Below are 21,109 nucleotides of genomic sequence, written 5' to 3' on the forward strand. Positions count from 1 at the left end.
TTGAGATGTAAGGAGATGAAGCTGTGAAAAATGGTCTCTGTGTCTTTGGAATATAAAATACATCTTATTTTGGAAATATTTCTAAGATAATAAAAACAACACTGCACAAGTTTTGTTCTGTGCTGATCAAAATTTAAGTTCCTATCAAACCAAACACCAAGTTCCTTAGCAACCGATATTGATATTGACATTGATATGTTCCAACAGGGAACCAGCAGATGGGAGGATTTGTTTTGCTGCATGCTGGGAACGAGTTATGTTTTGCTTTAGCGAAACTGCACAAAAATCTTAGACATCCAGTTTTTAAAATCACTTTGGCTTTAATGGGCAGGTAGATCTGTGTTTCACCAGCATAACTGTAAAAGAAATAACTTTGTCAATGAATAATATGACCCGTGCATGTGCAGAGTTGATAAAGTTGGTTCCAAGACTGACCCCTGTGGGACACCATACCTGACAGCAGCAAAATATGAATATGACTACGGTATCAAAGACAGCGATGATGTCCAGAAGAACATGGACCGAGCTGAACACTTTAATGCCACTCATTATAAAGTCATCAGGCATCCTGATAGGCGGTCTCAGTGATCTGCAAAAGCTGGACTGAAGATTACTCATAGGTCTGACTATAAGTGTTTGTCTGTATATGTTAGCCCTGTAACAAACTGGTGACTTGTCCAGGGTGTACCCTGCCCTTACACTAATACCAGAACTGATGGAGATAAACACATTTCTTACTTAAGTGTTTTCAATTCAAAACTTTTATTTTACAGGTACATTCTACATTAAATTAGTAGTTTTAAAAGCAGCCCCCTGCTGTCTTATTAAATATTTTCATAACATTCCACAATTTTAGCTTGAAAGTAACAGTATTGATTTCTTATGAAAAAGTCCCATATTGAGTAAATACTAAACCCTGATAATAATAATAAGATATTAAGATTCATATATTCAGTGGCATGCATCCAGGCACCAGCTCAATGAGGAAATATTCAATCATTTTTAGAAATAACTTATTGCACAATAATGAACAGACTCAATATTTAGTACTTACTTTCCCATCCACAGTAAAGTTTTGAAAAGATGGTAAATTATACTAAGTTACACACTTAAAATGTTGTCCTACATTTCAGATAAATTATCTCTTTGCAAATAGATCTGAATATTTGCCAGTAAAAATATTATATCTAACTCAATAGATCAATCACTTAATAACATTTAAAAATCTCTGATTTGACCCCCTTTGCCATATCTACCATGACCCCCAGTCCCTGCCTCTCTTGAAGGCTATCAGCTTGTTTGCTACCTTACTGCTGAATGTTTACCTAACTCTACCTTTGTTTGACAGGAGACCTACACTGAGATAGCGGGCATACAGCGCTTTGGTGCTTTTTATATGGATTATCTCTACACAATGGAGAACAGCAGTGGCAAAGGTATTGTCTAATTCATTCCTCCTCACAGAGCTTGTTTGCTCACCTAACCACCTTACCTTTTCTTTATATCTATCTTGTTCTCCTGTTCTCTGACTTGTTCTCTCTTTTTTGCTGTCTACCTATTCTCTCGCTCGCTCGCTCTCTATTATTTCTCTCACTCTTCTCTTCTCTCCTCTCTGTCAAACAAGCCCCCTGGAGACTTGAAGAAAGAGCTTGTCTTGTTTGAGTCACAGCCACCTGGTCCTTGACCCTTCCTGTCCTCACACTCACCCCAAACTTACCTGGAGGGCAACTGTCAGAAGTGTTTAGTCTGTGCTGACACGTATTTGAGTTTCTTTCTCCCCAGTGCTTGTTGAAACACTGTTTCTGCTTGTCTCTTTTACCTGTAAGCTCTTAAGAAAGTGAATAGGCTCCTTTTGCCTAATTAGGTGTCACTCTTCCCGGTAGGGACCTTAAGACGGCAGGATTTCTCATTCCAAGCAGCAGCACTCAAGAATGTTTATTCAAGACTAAAAGATCTGAAGTTCCCATTAAGAGATAAAACATTCTCTCTGCAGTTTGAAATGTTAGATTTGGCCCACTAATGTCTCTGCGCTTTAGTGTGGTTGAGCATTTCATGCTGCTGCTCTTAATGGGACCCTGTATTGTGTCTAATTGCAAAAGTGTAACAGGATAGCCTATGGTTCATGGATGTTATGCAAATATGGTGTTAGATAACCATGCTTCCCAAAGTGTATATCAACAGGTAGTGATAATTAACTTGGGTAGAAGTGTCTGATGACACAGACATCCTTTCCAAATAATACAAAAAGGGGGAAATGTTTGAACCTATTCAATAAAATGAACAGAAAATTTAATTTATAAGTCTAGTCACCTGTGTTGTTTCACCTGCCTTCATCTTTCTTTCATTTTGCTTCTCACTGCCTGTCCCCCTTTCTGACTAGGCTATTGTTTCCTCCTGCTTTCAGCTCTAGATAATAATCTAAATTAAAAACAACATCGATACTGTCATACTGAGATGTCAATGTCATTTCTGACAGCAGGATAAGTGTCAGTCTCTTCGCTTGCAGGAGGACGGTTGTGGTTACCCTTGACAATTGGAATGCTTGTCTTCTGTCAGTGTTTCTCTTCGTCTAGGATGTGGACCAGATTCCTGGAGAACTAAAGAAATTATTCTCTATTGCCAAAAAAAACCTTAATCCGAGACAGTGACAAAACTAACTGACACCTGATCACTCTTACCATTGACTTCATATTAGGGTAAAACTACAGATAACTTCACTAATCTCGGGATGTTAATTGCCTCAGTTCTAGATAATTTCAGCCTCTTTCCATCGTCCCACTGATCATTCTAACTGCAGCCATGTGGTTGATATTAGGCCTAATCCACTACAGCCCAATCTCACTGAAGAAGGGAAGGGGAAGTGGCTTTGCCCGTTGCCCTTTATAAATCTCCAAATTTCAGGGGGAGTTCCACCCCATCCTCCAGCTCTTTCAGCTTAAAACATTAAATTCATAGTGTTGACTCTCGTAGTTGTACGACTGTTTAGTGCAGTTGTGGAATGTAATGGAAATAAAGCAAGTTTTGACCCTTTGTCCTCTTCCTCTCTTACTGCCATTCATCCACCCCCTTCTTTTATTTGTAATTTCTCCTTTTTATTGCCGGGGAGCTAAGTCTTTTAAGTGGACCCCTGGAACAGGGGCCTGCGATGAATGAAAGGACAGCTGTGAGAGAGAAGTGGACATTTGGAATATTCATCATTCTAGTGGTTCACAGCAATGTGATCTGCTCCCTGCTGCTGCATTACACCACTTACCAATAGTGGTGTGATGCAGCAGCATTATAAATTGTATTTTTGACGCACAGATGATTCTATGCTTTGCCATACTTATACTGAAAATGTTCTGTAAAATCTCATTGCTCTGTGAATGAAGTTCAATAGTTGATATGTCTACTGTACTTTCTTGCTTTAAAATTTTACTTTGAAAAGTGTGAACACAGAGATTGACAGAAGAATCTTCCAAGTTTGTAACAGCCTATATTATATATATTTTATATATTATTATATATTTTTTACAATGTTTGTGTTCATAGGCTCCCAGGACTTCTCAGTGGTGAATATGGAGGAGGTAGTGCCCATTGTTCAAGAAACATCCATCAAGAGGCTGGTGGTTGGACCTCTGGATGTCAGGCTGCACAGCAGTGCTGTCCACCGCATCCTCAAGATGGTCACCTGTGCCATGGACCACGAGTATGAACCCTATGATAAACCACAGCAAGGTCAGACATCTCATTCTAACATCTGCTATGTCCACTTTAGTTACAGCTTGTAATCAGGTAGCAACTAGTAGTACACTGTACTTACACTCAACTAACACAGTTGAATGCTGTATCTTATCTTTGCTCGTCTTTTCTGCTCTATTCTTTTGTCTTTTACTCTATTCTATTCTACTCCATTCTTTTCGGACCATAATCGTAAACTGCAACCGTCTGCACTTTACAGTATTCTCATCACATTGTTATTTCCTTGCACAACTCATCTTTCAACACACAGCTGTACATGAAAGTAGTGACCTTTTGGACCACATGAGGGAGGTTAAGCCAAACACCTTTGTTAGTGATCGTGTCTGCACAGCTATTGGTGAGCTCATTCCTGAGATGTTGTGAAAGAACATGGAATGTGCGTCTGTGTGTAATATCTGGAGCAATAACTCTCATTTTTGCGAAACGATAACATCCGTAGGTTTCGGTTGTTTCAGCATCTGTGTTAGATAATAGATGATGGGATAATTATGATAGAGCTTTTGACTAAAACTGGGTCCGTCACTTTGTTCTTTTATGATTCTATATGTGTCTGTGCTCCCTTGCATATTCTGGAAAAAGGTCAGTATAGTTAGACTCTCCGGGTATTGAAAGTACCCGGAGAGTTAAAAGTATAAATAAAGAGGAAAGCGAGGTAGCTATTGCAGATGAAGTTATTCTGCTAAATAATCCTCTCCTCTCCTCAAAGTTGATATATTTTGAATATAATAATATTTAATTCAGATTTGCAGAACATTTCAGTTCAAACGAAAACATCAGCCTGATAAATCACTTAAACAATGTGATATCAATGTATTTTTTAATTAAGAAAGTTATGTTAAGTTGAACTTTGGAACTTTTACTAGCAAAGCTGCATCAATACCGATGAGCTGCTCTGAACTCAACATCAAGAGGTACAGTGTTGGTGTGCTTGTCAGGAGGTTAGAAGGTCAAAAACATGACTACCTTTTACTTATCTTATCCCCTCCTTTTGTGCTCCTTTTCCTACCTGCCATGAGCTAAGGAAGGTTTATTTTTCTTCTGAAAACTCACTTTAAGTGGAAGCCAAATTGTCTGGTGTCCATTAGATGGTGTTTTTATAATATCTTGCTCTACCTTAGGCAGGATTTTCAAACTTGCCAATAACTTAGTGTGTTCATTTGTGCGAAATCTTTTTATATATTGAATCAGAACAATGAAAGGCACAAAGACTTTGTGAGTTGGATCTGTGAAGTGGAACAGGAAAGTACAGGGCATGTTTAGACACAAAAATTTAGCTTGTTCCTTTTATTATATTAACATCTCATCTGTGTGCTTGTGATAGGGTGTGTTCTTATGTATGCAATCATGTGTGTGTACCATGTGAGCTGCCTGTTTGTTACAATTTGAATGTTGACTGTAGATATTGACTGGAGACCTGGCATTTGATTAGATTGGACATGGCAGTGCCAAATGAACCTGAAGCTGGCTGTGGTAATAGGCTAAATATCTAAACAGCTTTGGGTTCATGTTCTCAGCCCACTTTCGAGCTGGGAATGTAGCCCAAAAGAACATTTGCTGAACTTGTCCTGGGACCTGAGCCATGGCCGTTCAGTAACTTTGGGCTCAGGCTTTGGTCCACCTCAGACCCTGGACATGGTTTTGTGGTTCAGTGCTTTGGCCCCTCCTTACTTTGGTTAGCACTGACCTTACTAGCCTCTATTCCATGTTGATTTGGTTCACTTCATTTGCTGCCTTTCCGGATGTTTCTGGTTATTGATTGAATGAGTGGTTTTATGAGAGGGATGAAAAACAAAGCTACTGGGAAACAGCCACTGTAATGAATCTCTTGGAGCTGTGACTACTTTTATAGTGCTTGTTTATTTAATTTGTGTATAAGGTGGTGGTTTTTGTTGGCAAAGACCTTTTTTATTGTTTTATTGCTGCAGGCATAGAGGAGAGAAAAAACTGGTGTGCTTTACAACTAACCTCTTTCTCTGTCAAACAATCTTTAGTTTTCAAATCTAAGTGCCTTTTACCTTTCTCACTCCCTCACTTTATTTCAAATTATACACCACAGGGTGCATACTTGTGGTTAGATACACTTGTTTAAAACAAAGGAAAACCACTTGTTTTTGTAGTATTATGAGGATTCTTACACTCTACCCTCTCCTATAACTTTGCAATATTTTAAGATTTTTGTTCCAAAGCTAACATTTTTCTTTTTCTTCTGTTATAATCATAGAAGTGAATGAGGAGACCCATGGTCCAGCTAAATCAGAAGATATATCAAGCTTGGAGGAATTCATCCCAACCAGACTCACTTGTCTTACTCTGCTCCAAGTCTCAGTTACTGTCTCAATGGCAGAGTTCAACCTCCTTCAGTCACTAATGCCTGTCCTCATGGGACACAAGGTAATGCACACAGATGTTCTTTGTCAAATTAATAATAATATGTATTGTGTGAATACACGGCCTGAGATTTATCTGTGAAAATGTAGTTTACAAGCCATTGTGTACAAATAATATTACTTATTAAATATACTTTAGTCAGACACATTTGTTTACATTGCCTAAAGGAAATGTAATTAGTACTCATGCATATGGTATACACTGCAACTGCTGACACAGAAGCTTCTTTACACTTATCTGAATAAGTAGCAGCCAAGTAGCTTGCTTAAAAGGTTTTAATATTTTAGAAATATGTGAATATCTTAAGAAAATCCAATTCCATTGCATTCTATAGATATTTTAGTTAATTTCACTTTCATGTACATTATTCTTGACTATTTTCTGATTATAGGTCCATAGAAAAAGTCAACAGTTTCACACATTGATTAAGATACGAGAGTGTGTGTTGGCAAAGGGATTTATGAGACTTTATGACATGTAGTCTCATTTTAAATCATTTTCACCTTTGTTGTATTTTGAATCACCCAGGCAGCACAAGGACCGGTCTATGTGCCAGTATTCCAGCCAGTGCGTCCTCTGCCATCTGTGCATTTTGAGGTAGAGAGGGTGAATGTTGAACACTCTGTGCCCATGTATGCTCCAGAGTTGGTCAGCACTGTCAGCAGCCTCAGCCAGCCTTCTGACAACCTGCTCCATCACTGCTACGCACACCTCTACCTCAAGGTGAGCGGGACAATATTAAACTCTCGACTGATTCATTATGAGAAAACCTTCCTTTTTCAAATCCCAGCTCTCTTATATATATTATGTCATTAGTATACCTGCTGCTATGACAACTTAATTTCCCCTATGGGGGATTAATAAAGTCATCTATCTATCTATCTATCTATCTATCTATCTACCTATTAGACATAGAGCAAATAACACACAGATGATTCCTGAGTGTTTTGTTATTCTTTTATTCAGCATTTTTTTTAATGTTCTTATTTTTTTCTTTGCTGAATTTTTTTTTTGTTTGAGACAGTTGAAAAACTATCTCATCGTCGATCATGTGCATATTAATCTAATTCTGCTTCAGCACCCTTTTTCTCTCCTTTGTTTTATTTAGTACAGTTTTTTCTTGTTTTTTGAATGTCATTTGTCTTTGTCTGTCAAATGCTAATCCACAAGTTTGCAACGTTTGGTTTTCATGCAACATGCAGGTTTTTTTTTCTTTCTACACTTGCTATGGGCAGCAAAGAATTTTGTAATCCCTCCAGAAACCCAGGAAAGACCCAGCTATAGCCCAAATTCAGAGGTCAACCGCATGGCCACAGTCTTCAGTGTAACCTGACATACCCCTAATGACCCTTTTAATGACCTTGATGACCCCTTTTCACCTGGTCATAAAAATCTCACCACTGAGCTTCCTGATGAGAACCAGTCCATCTCTGTTCTATTTCATCTCAGAAAATTCATAGGATGTGCCTTAACCCTGTTCCTGTGTTGATCACATAGTTTGACTTTGACAGTGTGAAGTTTGGATGATAAGATTAATTAATTGTTATTGATGGTTACTTATAATATACAAATATGGATAAAATGTTTAAAAAAGCTAAGTGTATTCTTAAGTACTGCTTTACACATGGTACTGTTCAGTTCATGACAAAGCACTCATAAAATGATCTTTTATGATTATCAGAGCTTTCCCATTAATTGTTCACATAAACACTATTTAATAATCCTCAATAATTTCAAGTAAAGCTGAATGTAGATACTAACTATGATATCTACAATAAAAGGCACTTTTCTCACCCACTTTTCCTTTCAAATGTACTTATAGATACATTTGCATTACAGACATTATAACCTTTGTAATAGAGTAAATATGTATATATATTGCTATATGCTGAGTTTTTATATATATATATATATATATATATACATAGACATAGACATAGACATAGCAGAGTCAGCTAATCTGGGGTTTGTTAAGTTGTTTGCTGGATGTCATGGTAGTCCTTATCACAGGGTCACTGCAGGGTTAACAGTCAGTTTGTCAGTGGCCAGGGATCATTCCGACCAATCACCCAATCAGCAGCTCTATCTGCCAAAGTACTTATTCTACCTCTGGATTATGGAAGTGGGACCATGACAGGGTGAAGGCCTTTCCTACCATAATTCACCCAATTTAGGAAGTGATTTTAAAAAGCTACATGCTGAATCAGTGTTTTATTGATATTGGTTGTCAGAGTAAAGGTGTCTGTCCTGTGGGTAGCACTTAGCCATTGTTTTACTTTCCATGCTTGTTGACAAGAACACAGTCAGGCTGTATGTTTTACAAGGAGGCCACTTGAGTAAATAGACCTATCACCGTTGAAAACTCTCCCTTTTAATGGCTAAAATTTACAATATTAACATGTATAGTATTACATCTATTGGCCATGTGTATAAATCAATATTCATCTGGGTCTGTAAGAGCACAGATTTAAGCTGCAGCTCCTCGGTGAAGACAGGGTCAAATTAGTTTGGGTGATTGAAATGAGAGAACAAAGTTGCTGATTGTGTGCTTCTGTTTTCTTTCCAGAAGCAGTGTGAGCTGAGTTATAATATACATCTATTTAATTCATATACAATATACAATGCTGAGTTTTCATGTATATCTCCACCATCTTCTACTTCCAGGTGTTTGGGTTTCAGGCAGGCTTGACATGCCAGGACAGTACAGAGGCTTCCCTGCCTCTTATACCCATTATCCCTTCCTTCAGCACTGCACTCTATGCAAAGCAGATTCAGATGCCTGCATACTGGTAAGTTTGTAGCTCTTGTACTATGGATGGGAATTTAAGTGGGCATGGAGGCACGTAGATTCTGCTTTATGAACTTAAATTATTAGATTGTATTGATCAGAATGATCAGTAACTGTAATTGAGTTGTATTGTAAATATAGGGGGAAAAACAATAACACTTGGAAGGAAAACAAAAAAGGATATATAAGCAGTTATTTGCACTGGCTACAACAGACTGGCAAAGATCTGCTACATCTTGTCGCTCACCCAAACGTAGAGTCTGCTCTGTCCCTTCCTGTGGTCAGCCTCTGTTGCATTTCCACTCCAGTTTGTTGTTTAGTTGGACTTGTATACCTCCACAGCCTCCACCAAATGATGTCTAATGTAGTCACTGTATACGTAGACTGCGTTGCAGAAAAACACGATGGGCTGAGGACATTTTCTTAGACCCAGGAATGGTGTTATATCAAGATTCTACTTCTCGATTAAGAGAACGATCAACACAGTAAACCAGTAAGAAACTAATGCAAATTGAAGGCCTTTTTTTTTTTGCTTTGTGATGACTAAACTGACTTAGTCAACTACAATGAATGGAGGGACTTTTTATATTCTTGAAGTACTGAGCATTTACCATTAAACACAGTGGGTGCTTCATTTTTTTGCATTTTCTCTAAGGGTTAAGGTGCGCACTTCCTTGGGAGTATTTAGACGGATGTTTGGCTGTCTGTGTACAACAATTTGTTATTGTGTGCCTGCCTGTGTATTGTACTTTGAGTAAAGGATTGCAGTCTCTTGTGGCCAGTCCATCAGTGGGTATTTAAAGTGAAAGCTGAGACATTTCTTCAGCAGTCACTGTGGAAAACAGAGTCCATGGATAACAACTGCAGCAATTTCTCAGATGTTTGAAATACAAGAAAAACTTTAAAGAGGTAATGAAAGGTTTGGAATTGAAGACAGAACATGAAATGAAGTTTCAGTTGGAACAGTTGGTCAAATGGAGGATTTGAAAGAAGATAATTGCAGACAGAATCGAAAGAAGAAAAAGGGGAACAACTTGAGGAGCAGAATAGATGAGAATATGGAGGATGAGTGGATGAAAGATGAGAGGATAATGGGGAAACTTTAAAAAGGATAGTACTGTGAGACTGCAGGTGCATTGAATGAGAATAAAGTTTGGTAGGATTAATCTAGAGAGATAAAATACAGAAAAACTATTTCAGATGATAAATTGTGTCACAGTAAGTTTATAGTATGGCTTTACATTGAAAGCCTGTGCAAACATCTGTGCACTTCTGCTGTTACTGTATAAAGGTGCCCATGTATTAAATGGGTTAACTTCTTTAAGTAAAGCTTTGTAAATGTAAATAAGAAGTAGCTTATTTCCTCAGCTTGCCCTCTGCACACTGAATCAACTTCTTTAATAGGTAGAGAAATAAATCACTCTGAAATCCTGAGATGTGAAATATACACACACACATATGCACACGGACACACACGGACACACAGACCTTGATTTTCTGCTGAAGCTGGAAACCCGTGCGAGAGGCACTACCATGGGAATTTGATTGCCACCCATTATTTTCGATTCAAACATGTCTTATAGCTTTAGATGGTTTTGACTTCTTCTCCTGGCAAACATTGTATATACTGTACAGTGGTCAGTTGGCTTATAAAGATACATAATACCTTCATTCAAAGTGGAATGTAAGTGGGTTTCTGCAGAATGTGATTCCTCGTGTTCTCTGCTCCCAATAAGAGACTGCTAGCTGCTTGTTTGATCTCTAGTCCCCCCCTTCTCAGCCCTACCTGCCTCATACAGTGGGTTCAGATGTCAAAAGGATGTTATTTTTCTTTCTGACAATCGCTAGATGTTTCTCCAGAGAACATTCCAGATCAATGCCCTCCCATGGCTTGTCTTTCAGGGACCAGTCCTTGGGAATAATAACACAACCTCTCTTAGAGTCTCCATGACACATTAAGAAAGTGTTCTTTTTCTCTTTCTTTAAGCAGACCTCTGATGGAATACGGTATGCACATGTACGGTACCAGTAAGCATCAGGGGACCTTCACTTGGTGTGAGATGTTAGACTACATGATGACATTATGATCATACCTTAAAATATATGGAAATGTTATTCTTCTAAGATAATGCTGCTGCCCTTAATATGATAATTTCAACTTCATCTAATTATCTTCATCCCCAGTTTAAATTTCAATGTTTCCCACTCATGGACGGGTTAGAACCACTTTTTTCTGTAGCTGATAATGAGACTGGATACATTATGCAGGAGTTGTCATTTCTGACTTGTGACTCATATTTGACCCTCTCTGTCTAAGCGGGAGGTAAGGCTGTCTTGCTTCCTGACCGGTTTTGTTGCTACAGTCAAAATCTAATTAACACGACCTGACAGTTTACCCTCAGAGGAATGATGATGAGCAAGTTTGACAGAGAGACAGAAACAGAAAAAGAGAATTATAATAGAAATAGAGGGGCTGTGTAACAACCAGTAATGGTAATACATACATGAAAAGTATTATTAACTGATTTGTCTCCCATAGCGCTGATATCCTCTGCCAAGCTTAGTTGTCTTTGTGTGTGAATGTGGATCGTCCCCAAGTAAATTCATCTTCTTTTCAATCAACTTTATTCTGAGTATATTTGTGCCATGGGATTCCCTTTTAGTACTCACAGCGCAAGTGTATTACAGATCGCACATACAGTCAGACAATCAGTTCCTGTCTGTTGAAAGCTGAGCCCCATAGAGTGACACACTGGGTCACTGGAGCAGCCAAAAGATGAACTCCACCAGGTGGTAGCATTTAATTTGACTGTACTGATGTTTGCTTTGGGACGGCTCCTAAGTGCTGACGTAACTCTGACAACACCCCTTTCCATGATGTTTTGTTCTCTGACCAGATACTGAGCAAAGCTGAACAAGCATTTGAAGTTTTTAAGAAATATGAAAGAAAGGGGGAAGCCTGAAACCTTGGTGAAGTTGAAGGAGAGAGAAGTGGTGTGTCGATCTTCAATAGGTTTTTTTTGTTGCTGATCAGCTTTTCCATTACGAGCATAAAGGTAGCTTTAGATTTGTCTCACTGTGGACTCAATTAAAGGGGAGTTGTGACTGACAGAGGAGAAGGCTGTAGCTTTGAGAAGGGAAGTATAGAAAGTGATGTCATATGCACGCATTTTGCATCCCTCTCGTCTGTTCTCCCCTCTCCCACTCTCTTACTCTCTTTCTCTTTGACACACACACACACACACACACACACACACACACACACACACACACACACACACACACATCTCTGTCACCATGCAGCCACGATGGAGAGGCGCTGGGCGTCTGTGAAGACCCAGCACCTCTCCTGATGAGCTGGCCCAGAGTGTACACTGTAGCTCATGTTTCCTTCAGTCACACCACAAAGGCTCCTGCTTCTCCCAGTGGGCAGCAAGAGGCCTTTGTTGGGGAAAGTAAACTGCCTTGACATCTTCTCCTTGCCAGCCTTGTCTTTTTACTGGGCATTTAGAAATATGTGTGAGAACTTGGCTGCAGTCATTTAGACTAACTTTGTTTTTTCTCACTTTCAAGCAAATTGAAATTGTAAAATTATCTTTAATGTTGTGATACAAGCCTTGTTGTGTCAATGTGGAAATGTCCGAATAAACAGTGGACAGTGGAAACTGCACAACAACCTGTGTATCATTTCCATGTGTCATTTTGTTGTTCTCACTATAATTGTGTTGGTTCTCTAGACTGAAAACCTGTGACACTGTGTCAAGGCATGACTGCAGTAATTATTTGCAAGTGAGGATTCACTGTTGTTGAACAGTAATCTTAGATGCATTTGCTCACTGTCACTAGATCCTCAGTTGGGGTGTAGAGGTAGATTCCTACAGTAGGAACCAGACACTAAGATATGATTTCTCTAAAAACAAAAAACATCACTAGCTCACCCAAAGGGTAAATGGGCATTTACTGATTATTTACTCATTCAGAACAATCATAATGGGGCATTGTAGCAGTTTAATGCATTAAACATAAGGCCATTTATGCATTTATGTAGTCGCATAAGCTTTTTTTCCTGATAGTGCACAAAAATATCTTTAAAACTGAAGTCAAAATAAGAGTGCAACATATATAATGAAGATATAATAATTTAGAATGATTTAATGAACTCCACTGATATCTATCCAATTACCATGTTTAATACCTTTCCTACCAATAGATTCTGAAGTACTGCTAACCATAAATAATCATTAGTAATGTTAATGTTTTTAGAAGATCAAACTCTCCTCTCTTAGTATATGCTATCTTGAACTATTTCAGTATTTTTGTGCAAAAAAGCCAAACTCCTCAGAAATGAACTTTCTTCCCTTTTCCTTTCCCAGTAAATTAAAGCACAGCTGAGATGCATCAGGCTGTACTTATCCCTAATGAAAGGCAATGTATGGGGCCACCAACCCCACAGGGACTCTACAGAGAGCCTCAACTGGCTTGGCTGTTAAACCTGTTATCCCAGATAAAATCAGTTCCTGCAGAAAGGCAGGGAGAGGGAAGAAGGTGACGCTAAGGAGTTTTTTGTTTTTTTTTACAAGTGCAACCTGTATCGATCCCCCCAAAACCAAACCTCACACATGAACATATATGCACTCACACCATATACCCTTTATGCAGGGCCACCTGACAAGGCAAAGACTGGGGCTCACCAGCAAACCAGCAGCAGTACAGTGTGGCTTGTTGCACTGCAGGCCATAATTTAGACCCACACCAGCTTTTATGTGGCATTTTTAGCAGCCTCTGTTCCACACTCAGCTATTTCTGAGGGGATAATTTCCTAAAGCATGTGGCATTACAGGTGCATGTTATATAGCCACAAAAAACTGACTTGCCTTGTGAATGTTTCTGAATAGAAAAGAATGTTGGTTTTCCCTTGATATCTAATTATTGGTCGACTCTAACTCCATTACCTTGTTAATAGTTAGTTCAGACTTTAGCACCACCTGTAGGATTTTTTTATGGGAAGTTAAGAAGTCCATTACCATGTCTGGACCAGTAGTCTAGACTTCTTTGATTTATGAATGCTGCTTTAGGCATCTGAGGCATGAGGCTTCTGGTGTGATTGTAATGCCTCATTACTCCTGTTCATAGTTAGTCATAGCAAGCGGCTCCTGGTCTGTGTCTCCAAGCACAGCCAAGAGCAGGAGGACAAATGCTTTCTGTGCCCTCCAGTAGAGAGCCTCAGAGATCGAATTCAAATTTACATGAACAGCATTCATTGGTGAGAACACTGACTGTGGCTGTTTAATTAATCCACTAGCAGTTTTGGCAGGCAATATCATCTGCAAGGTGAACTGGTATAATGATTTTTGCTGATGCAAACGTATTTTGGAGTGGCTGTCAGATGGAGAAGTCATTTTCTGTTGAAAGTTCTCTAACATATGACACAATATGTGAATGATGTCACACACACAGTGTCTGCATCAGTGGTTGTGGCTCGCAAACAACTTTGATATATGTTGACTTAATAATGTAATCACTTGCATTACTCATTAAGGTCTTATCTAAAAGGTCTATGTAGCTACTGTTAAAGCTTTTATGATGAAAGATAATTAATGACGTTAAATCATCATGTAGAAGCTGTGGTCATGCTCAGCTGTGAGTTGTGGTTAGGAGGCTTTAAGAGCAGCAGAGTATTTATTTTATCAACAAGGACAACAAGGTATCACATGGACTTGACCTTCCGCTGTATTTGAAGAAACGTGGTACTGTTTTCAGAAAGAAAACGTTTTTACATTATTAAGCTGAATTGATGTAGCCACACACTGCCACGAGTAGGATTTATGTATCAGCAGGTGTATATTAAAAGCCTGGAATGGTATATGATGTCATAGTGTTCCACTTTTCACTCCGAATAAGTGCAAAGGACTGTGGGCTGCAAGGTATAACATCATATTTTTTGTGGCGCAGTATTTTGGCCAACTTTGTGGTAAAGATTTTCTTCTCCTCTACATCTGGTGTTAGACAGTTTTATTTGGTTTTATGGCTGACAGAGATCAATGGACGTATTTAGAAACCTAATTTTAAGGAAATTGCATCAGCCAATGAGACACTTGTGATTGACGTTTCAGTTCTAATGGAAGCTTCCACGTATTTCTTTCATTCATTAGAAATCATAGTCTCTGTGCTGCAGAGGCATCTTACTTTCCCATATGATTATAACTGTCATTTGGAAGCTTAAATCAACATGGGTTTTAACTCAGCCCTTAAGTATATATTTAAAGGCTGTAATGTTTTCAAGAGGCATTATTTTTGCTGCCCAAGAAAATCCTCAGAATTTTAACTATACCATAAAATATACTTGGATTGGATTGGTGAAAGTTGAAATAGTGGATTCCCAAGCAGCTGTAGATTTTTTCAGTTGACTGAAAGACTATGTATGCCTGAATTAGTCATCTGAGGAACTGAAGCTTGAGGGATGGAAAACAGTGGGAAATAAGGAAGGATAGATGGATTATCAGCTCTGAGTGGATTATCATCTACTGTGGTGTGCATTCCACTGTCCTCTCCTCCCCATCAGGCCTCAGCACTGCTCTATTGCTTCTCAGAAACAAGCTCATTTAATTTTCACTGCTTAAGCAACAATCTGCTGTTGGTAATGAGGTACAGGAAACATTGTTGTCACCCTGATAAAATATGAATCCAAGCTTTATTTAACCAGGCAACTTGGGGGAATGAAAACTCACTGGAGTCTGTATTCTTACTGTCAGCGACCATCTGCATGAAGGTCAAAGGCCTTGGGAGAATAATTCTGAAAACAACTTATCTGGATCCAAATAACGGACAGCCGGTGCTTCCGTTTAGTGCTACATTTGTTGTTATGGCAACGGGTCAAAAAAAGCCTCCAGCAAAATATATGAAAGTAGAAATGTGACATTAGGTCTGTAGTCTCTGGACAGAGATCTACTATCTCTGTTTGTCCTTATAAGGAACCGCATATACTCCACAGCTGGACATGTTGGACAGAGGCAGGAAGCTACATGCACACATAGACACACCATTATTCACACACACATACAGACCTCTTGATGTGTTTTCCTTTAACGCCTGATGAACCACGTCATTGCCATTTTCTCGCCTTCCAGTCTGCAGCTGTCTGCACAACTTGATTAAAACATTTCTTAGTAGTAATCCCTGTGTAATGAAGCCCTCTCCTGAGAATGCATCTCACAGTGTGCATGTGCGTGTGCGAGGTTGTGCACAAGTGTGTTTTAGGTCAGAGTTGCTCCAGATGGGAAGAAGAGAAGGAGTGTTTGTGTGAGAGAGATAGAGTGTGTGTGAAGTGTTCTCTCTATGAAGAGTGTGGACTGTGCTGGACTGATGACTGAGAAATGCACACATGGAACACCTTTGACCCTGGGGAACTACAAAACTCTGAGCTGTGGCCAGGAATACAGTCGCTACCACACCTATCTCATACTCAGCTCCAGCACAGATACTTTACAGCTATGGTGGTTAGGTTAGAAGGTGGCTGTCATGATTGTGTTTGAGGGATTAAATAAAGTTGTAATCATTTAATTGTACATTTTAGAAGAAGAATAACTAAGTGTATAGAATGTGAAGTAAAAATAACACAATATCTGAAGGTCAAAAGAATAGAAAAGAAAAGAAAAGAATAAAAAATGAGGCAGGTGTTATTTATTAGGCCAAGCAGCTTACTGTGATGCATCTCTACTGTGGATTGACTTGTTCAAAGTGATGTGACTCAAAGGGTTGTCACACGTGTGCTTAAAACATTGCTATAGTATTACTTTATTATCCCCTTTCTTCTTTACATTCTAATAGGTTTGATTGGTGAGTCATTTAGAGCTACTATTGAAAGCAGCATTTACAGTTTTTCAAATCACGCTAAGCTGCAGCTGTTAATACATTTCACATCAAGCCATTGATATGGACCATGTACAGTCAATGAAACAAAATACTTAGGCAAATACCATAAGAAACACAAGACATAATAACTATAATAATGAATAGTAAGTGCGGTTTATATTCTGAAGGCACATTGTGTGGGAGGTTATAGTAAACAGTAATGCTGGATGTAAGGTAAACTATTAACTTTTCAAAATGTCTCAATACTTGACAGCTGGGTGGGTGTCGGGTGTTATGTCATGTCCTGACAACTCTTTATTCCCTCTCAAATTTTCCTTTTTTGGTTTATTTTTTGCTTAAATTTTCAATGTTAGTATTTCCTTCTTCTCTCTTCCACTTGACATTCAGTTGGTAAAATGACAAGTTTTCCCATCCACCAGTGTGAACTTTTTGCATGATTTATAATGCTCATTTGGAGGTTTTGTGAGAAACTGTTTTGAGTCTTTTGTAGTAAGATAAAAGAGGGGATTTGAGAGAAGCCCATAATTCACTTTGGTTATTTTCAAGAAGGGTCAGTGACCTTGACTTGGAGGGATGGGAATTTCTTCAACACTTCAAATCAGTCTGCTCCATAAGGAAAGAAAAAAACGGTATAAGCTGCCAGTCTTTGCTTCCCTCCATTCTCCAAACAATTCCCTCCAAAGACTCTCAAAAAACCTGGAAAACAATAGTGGTAAGATTTTGTTGATTTTTTTAGTTGGGGAATGTTTGTATAGGTTACTTAAGATTGGGTGTGACAGTGAATGATTTGTAGAAACTAGAGATAACTTATCAGTGGTCCCAAGACGGTGGCTATCTGTTGTATCTATTAGACAAATATGTCAGCCCCTAATGAATTACATTGATCTTGCTGTCAGACAAGTAAAGTCCAGAGAAAGTAGGACATTGTGTCGACAGTTAAAAGTGATTGAGTATCTTGTTGATTTCTTTATTTTTATTCTACCATCTTGAATCTGGAGTTGTTTTAACTTTTAATTTTATTGGAGTAGCATGTTCCAGTTCCTGTGGATTTTTTCATTCACTTCCCATTACAGAAAAAAATCCAGCCTTCTCAGGAAATGGGTTTTTGTGTCTCTTTTTCTGAGTTCATCGATGTATGTACTTTAAATCTCGATTGATTACACATCCCTCATAATTTTCTGTGTTACTGGTGTTGAAAAGATTGAGGGAACTGATTTTTGGTACCGTACAGGATGACAGAAGTGCACACAGGTCCCATAGTTGTATTCTAAAATGCTGTGTAAACTATATGGTTAACCATTTGGCAATGTTCCTTCAACATATAGACACTCTCACACCATCATGGGTAGCAGCTTGCCATAGACACTCTCATTGGGCCTAATTCACAAATCTGTGCTTAAACTGTGCGAACAAACATTTGAAGCACAATTCTTGGATACTTCAATATGTTCTTACATTAGACAATAATAATGATGACTGTCCTAGAAAATGTAAACACACATGCTTTTAACTAAATGCATATTATATTAAAAATCTATTTATTTAAAACAAAAAAACTTAATAGACAACAATAATTACATTTTCTAATGTTGGTAGCATATTGGTAGCATATAAGAGGGCATACAGGGTATATAAATGAGTTCTCCACGAGAAGTGATAAGAGAGAGAGAGAGCCGAGGGGGTTTTATTGGCTTGGTGACCTCATGGGTCCTAAGACACACAGTGACCAATAGTAGCCGGAAGTTGGGTCCAGGGTTAGGTGAAGGACCCCAGGAGACTGAGTTGTCGAAGCTCTCCTTTGTCTTCAGTACAAAGTAGACATGTGGTCAGGCTTTGGGTACACATCGAGGTCTGTATATTGTTCACCAATAGTAGGTCCTAACAGTGGTGAGTCTTGTTTACATCCCTCCTATAGCTGCTGCATCTTGAGCTTCTGATGTCATCACCTCAGTGTCCACAGGACTCAAGGCCCTGCACCCTAGGCCTTTATAACTATCTCTGGGGACTTTAAACATAATGCCCTGACAACATCTCTGCCCACTTTCCAGCAGTTTGTTGACTGAAAAGCCGTTTTCAAACATAACCTGTGGGTAAGGTCCAGAGAATTGGATACAGTGTTTACCCGCAGTCTGCCTTTCACACATGCAAAGGGCAGCAGGAGGTTCTCTGCACAGACGCATTCACAACAGCAACAAATCCTCAGGTGCGGCTGGGTTCAGCAGGCAGAGGCTGGAGTCGACATATTTATTTTGCTGCATAGATCACAGGATTTTCACACACAGACACTGGTGTCGGCTCTTATAGCCACAAACTCTCTTGACATCTTTGTCGGTATGTGTGTGTGTCACCACCCTTTCACCTGGGAGATAATTGTAATCTTTCTGTTTATTTCATTTCTGAGTCTGCTGCGTCACTAACCCCTCCACCTGCTCGCTGTGTGTTCACACATCGAATTCTCCTGACTTTCCCCTGACTTTATATTAGGAAGCCAGGCGGAGAAAGTCTGTAGATAATCTGGAGCCTCTCGCTATGAGTTATGCGTGAATCTGCGGAATTCAGTAAATGTCTGAAAGCAGTATAAAACAGAGAAATCAAAGCCCTGGACTTGTTGCAGGCAAATGTCAAGGAAGCAACAATAAACAATAAAGCCTGGGTGACTAAGGACGTCAAGGTATCGCTCAACAAGAAGAAGGCTGCCTTCAGGAGGGGGGACAAGGAGGAGATAAGGAAGGCTCAGATTTAACTGAGGGAAAGATTGCAGAGGACAAAGAATGCTACGGGGGGAGCTGGAGAGCAAACTCCAAGCAAAACAACATGACTTCTGTCCACCGTCACTCCAGCCCCACCTATGATTCACCCCCTTTCATTTTGCAAGCCCCATAAGTGTTTTAAGACATGTCCTAATGAGGATATCCGAAGAATTGGATCCGGACTTTCTTTGCAGTTTTACTTTCACACATACACATGGGAGATTCTCTGCACAAACATGTTCACAACAGCAACATATTCTCCATAGGATTTGGGAGAGGGGTGGTGCAGAGGCAAGATGTAATGTATTATTTCGACTGCAGAGGTTACATGTTTTTGTTTACAGCACATCGACACCACCTTGTTTTCATCCAAAGATGTGTGTTATTTATTGATTTATTTTTTTCTTCAACACCACCGCCAATTGCTCGTAGTGAATCCAGTGTGGGATCTCCTCCTGTGTTCTCACATTGTCTCCTCATGACTTTCTGCGAACTTAATCTTCAAGGGTCAGGCAGAGAAAGGCCGCAGAAACTCCAGATGCTGTCACTTGCACATTTGCATTCGTACATACATATCTTACGGGGGAATCTGCGGAGGATCTCTGGAGTTCAGTGCATGTCTGAAAGCAGCTATATTGGAGTGGAAAACATCATGATCTTTCTGCTGCACAGAGCTTGTTCTCACCTAGAAGAGGCAGGCACCTTTGACACCTTGTGGCATGCCCTTCTGAGCAACAGCCTACTGCAGGTGGATGCTTCAGCAGTGGCCTGGATTACAAGCTACCCTACTGATTGGCCACAGTAGCCTATGTGAGGCTGCAGAACAGCAAGTCGGACACGACAGTGAGCAGCACAGGGCCACATCCAGGGATGGTTCTGTCTCCTGTCCTGTTCCTAAACCTCAGACGTCAGATACTGCTCACAGTTTGGCAACATGCAGAAGTTTTCTGACAACTGCTATTGTGGGCTGTATCAGCAGGAGACAGGAGGCTGAGTACAGTGATGGACAGGTTTGCAGCGGGGGGAAGGAAGCTGATTCTGACAGACTCAACAAGCTCCTCAGAAAAGCAGGTTGTGTCTTAAGAGTGGCACCTTCTGTGGAGGAGACAGAGAGGAGGATACTGAGGAAGGATACTTTGGACAATGCCTCTCAGCCCAAGCATACCACTATAGTGTCACACCACAACACCTTCAGTGGTAGACTAAGACCACCACAGAGCACCAATGATAGCGATAGAAAGTCGTTTGCAGGCTCTATTCTTCTCCTGTCTATTCTTGCCGTTTGACCTCATTTGTGTTTTCACTCATGGTTTGAGAATATTTGTTGTCTGTTTCTCTCATTTTCCTTTTTGCCCAGTTTGCAGAACATGTAACCTGTCACTATCTTCGTTACTCAGCATAGTAGTCATAGTTATTTCCAGCACATAAGGGTGCGTATACATGCGTGAGATGCATGTGTGGACATATGTGCATATCTGTTTCTGTACAGTAATGTATTTTTTAGGCTTGTGTGCTTGAGTGTGTCTGTATTCATTTCTGTGCTTGTTTGTGGCCTCTGTAAAGCAGGAAT

The 21,109-nt window shown here is 39.5% G+C and overlaps 1 protein-coding gene across 6 annotated transcripts in view; it reads left to right on the forward strand.

The window, feature by feature from the left end:
* LOC109632016 (intermembrane lipid transfer protein VPS13B) overlaps nt 1-21,109 on the forward strand; it is a 313,199-nt gene that overhangs the window by 47,055 nt on the left and 245,035 nt on the right. For all 6 annotated transcript variants that reach the window (XM_069537175.1, XM_069537173.1, XM_069537176.1 and 3 more), the window contains exons 12-16: nt 1,349-1,436; nt 3,532-3,717; nt 5,963-6,132; nt 6,658-6,852; nt 8,794-8,918. In XM_069537175.1, the coding sequence (XP_069393276.1) occupies nt 1,349-1,436; nt 3,532-3,717; nt 5,963-6,132; nt 6,658-6,852; nt 8,794-8,918 (764 nt within the window). The remainder of the gene's footprint in view (nt 1-1,348; nt 1,437-3,531; nt 3,718-5,962; nt 6,133-6,657; nt 6,853-8,793; nt 8,919-21,109) is intronic.

This window comes from Paralichthys olivaceus, chromosome 13, assembly GCF_024713975.1.
Source record: "Paralichthys olivaceus isolate ysfri-2021 chromosome 13, ASM2471397v2, whole genome shotgun sequence".
Classification (NCBI taxonomy): domain Eukaryota; kingdom Metazoa; phylum Chordata; class Actinopteri; order Pleuronectiformes; family Paralichthyidae; genus Paralichthys; species Paralichthys olivaceus.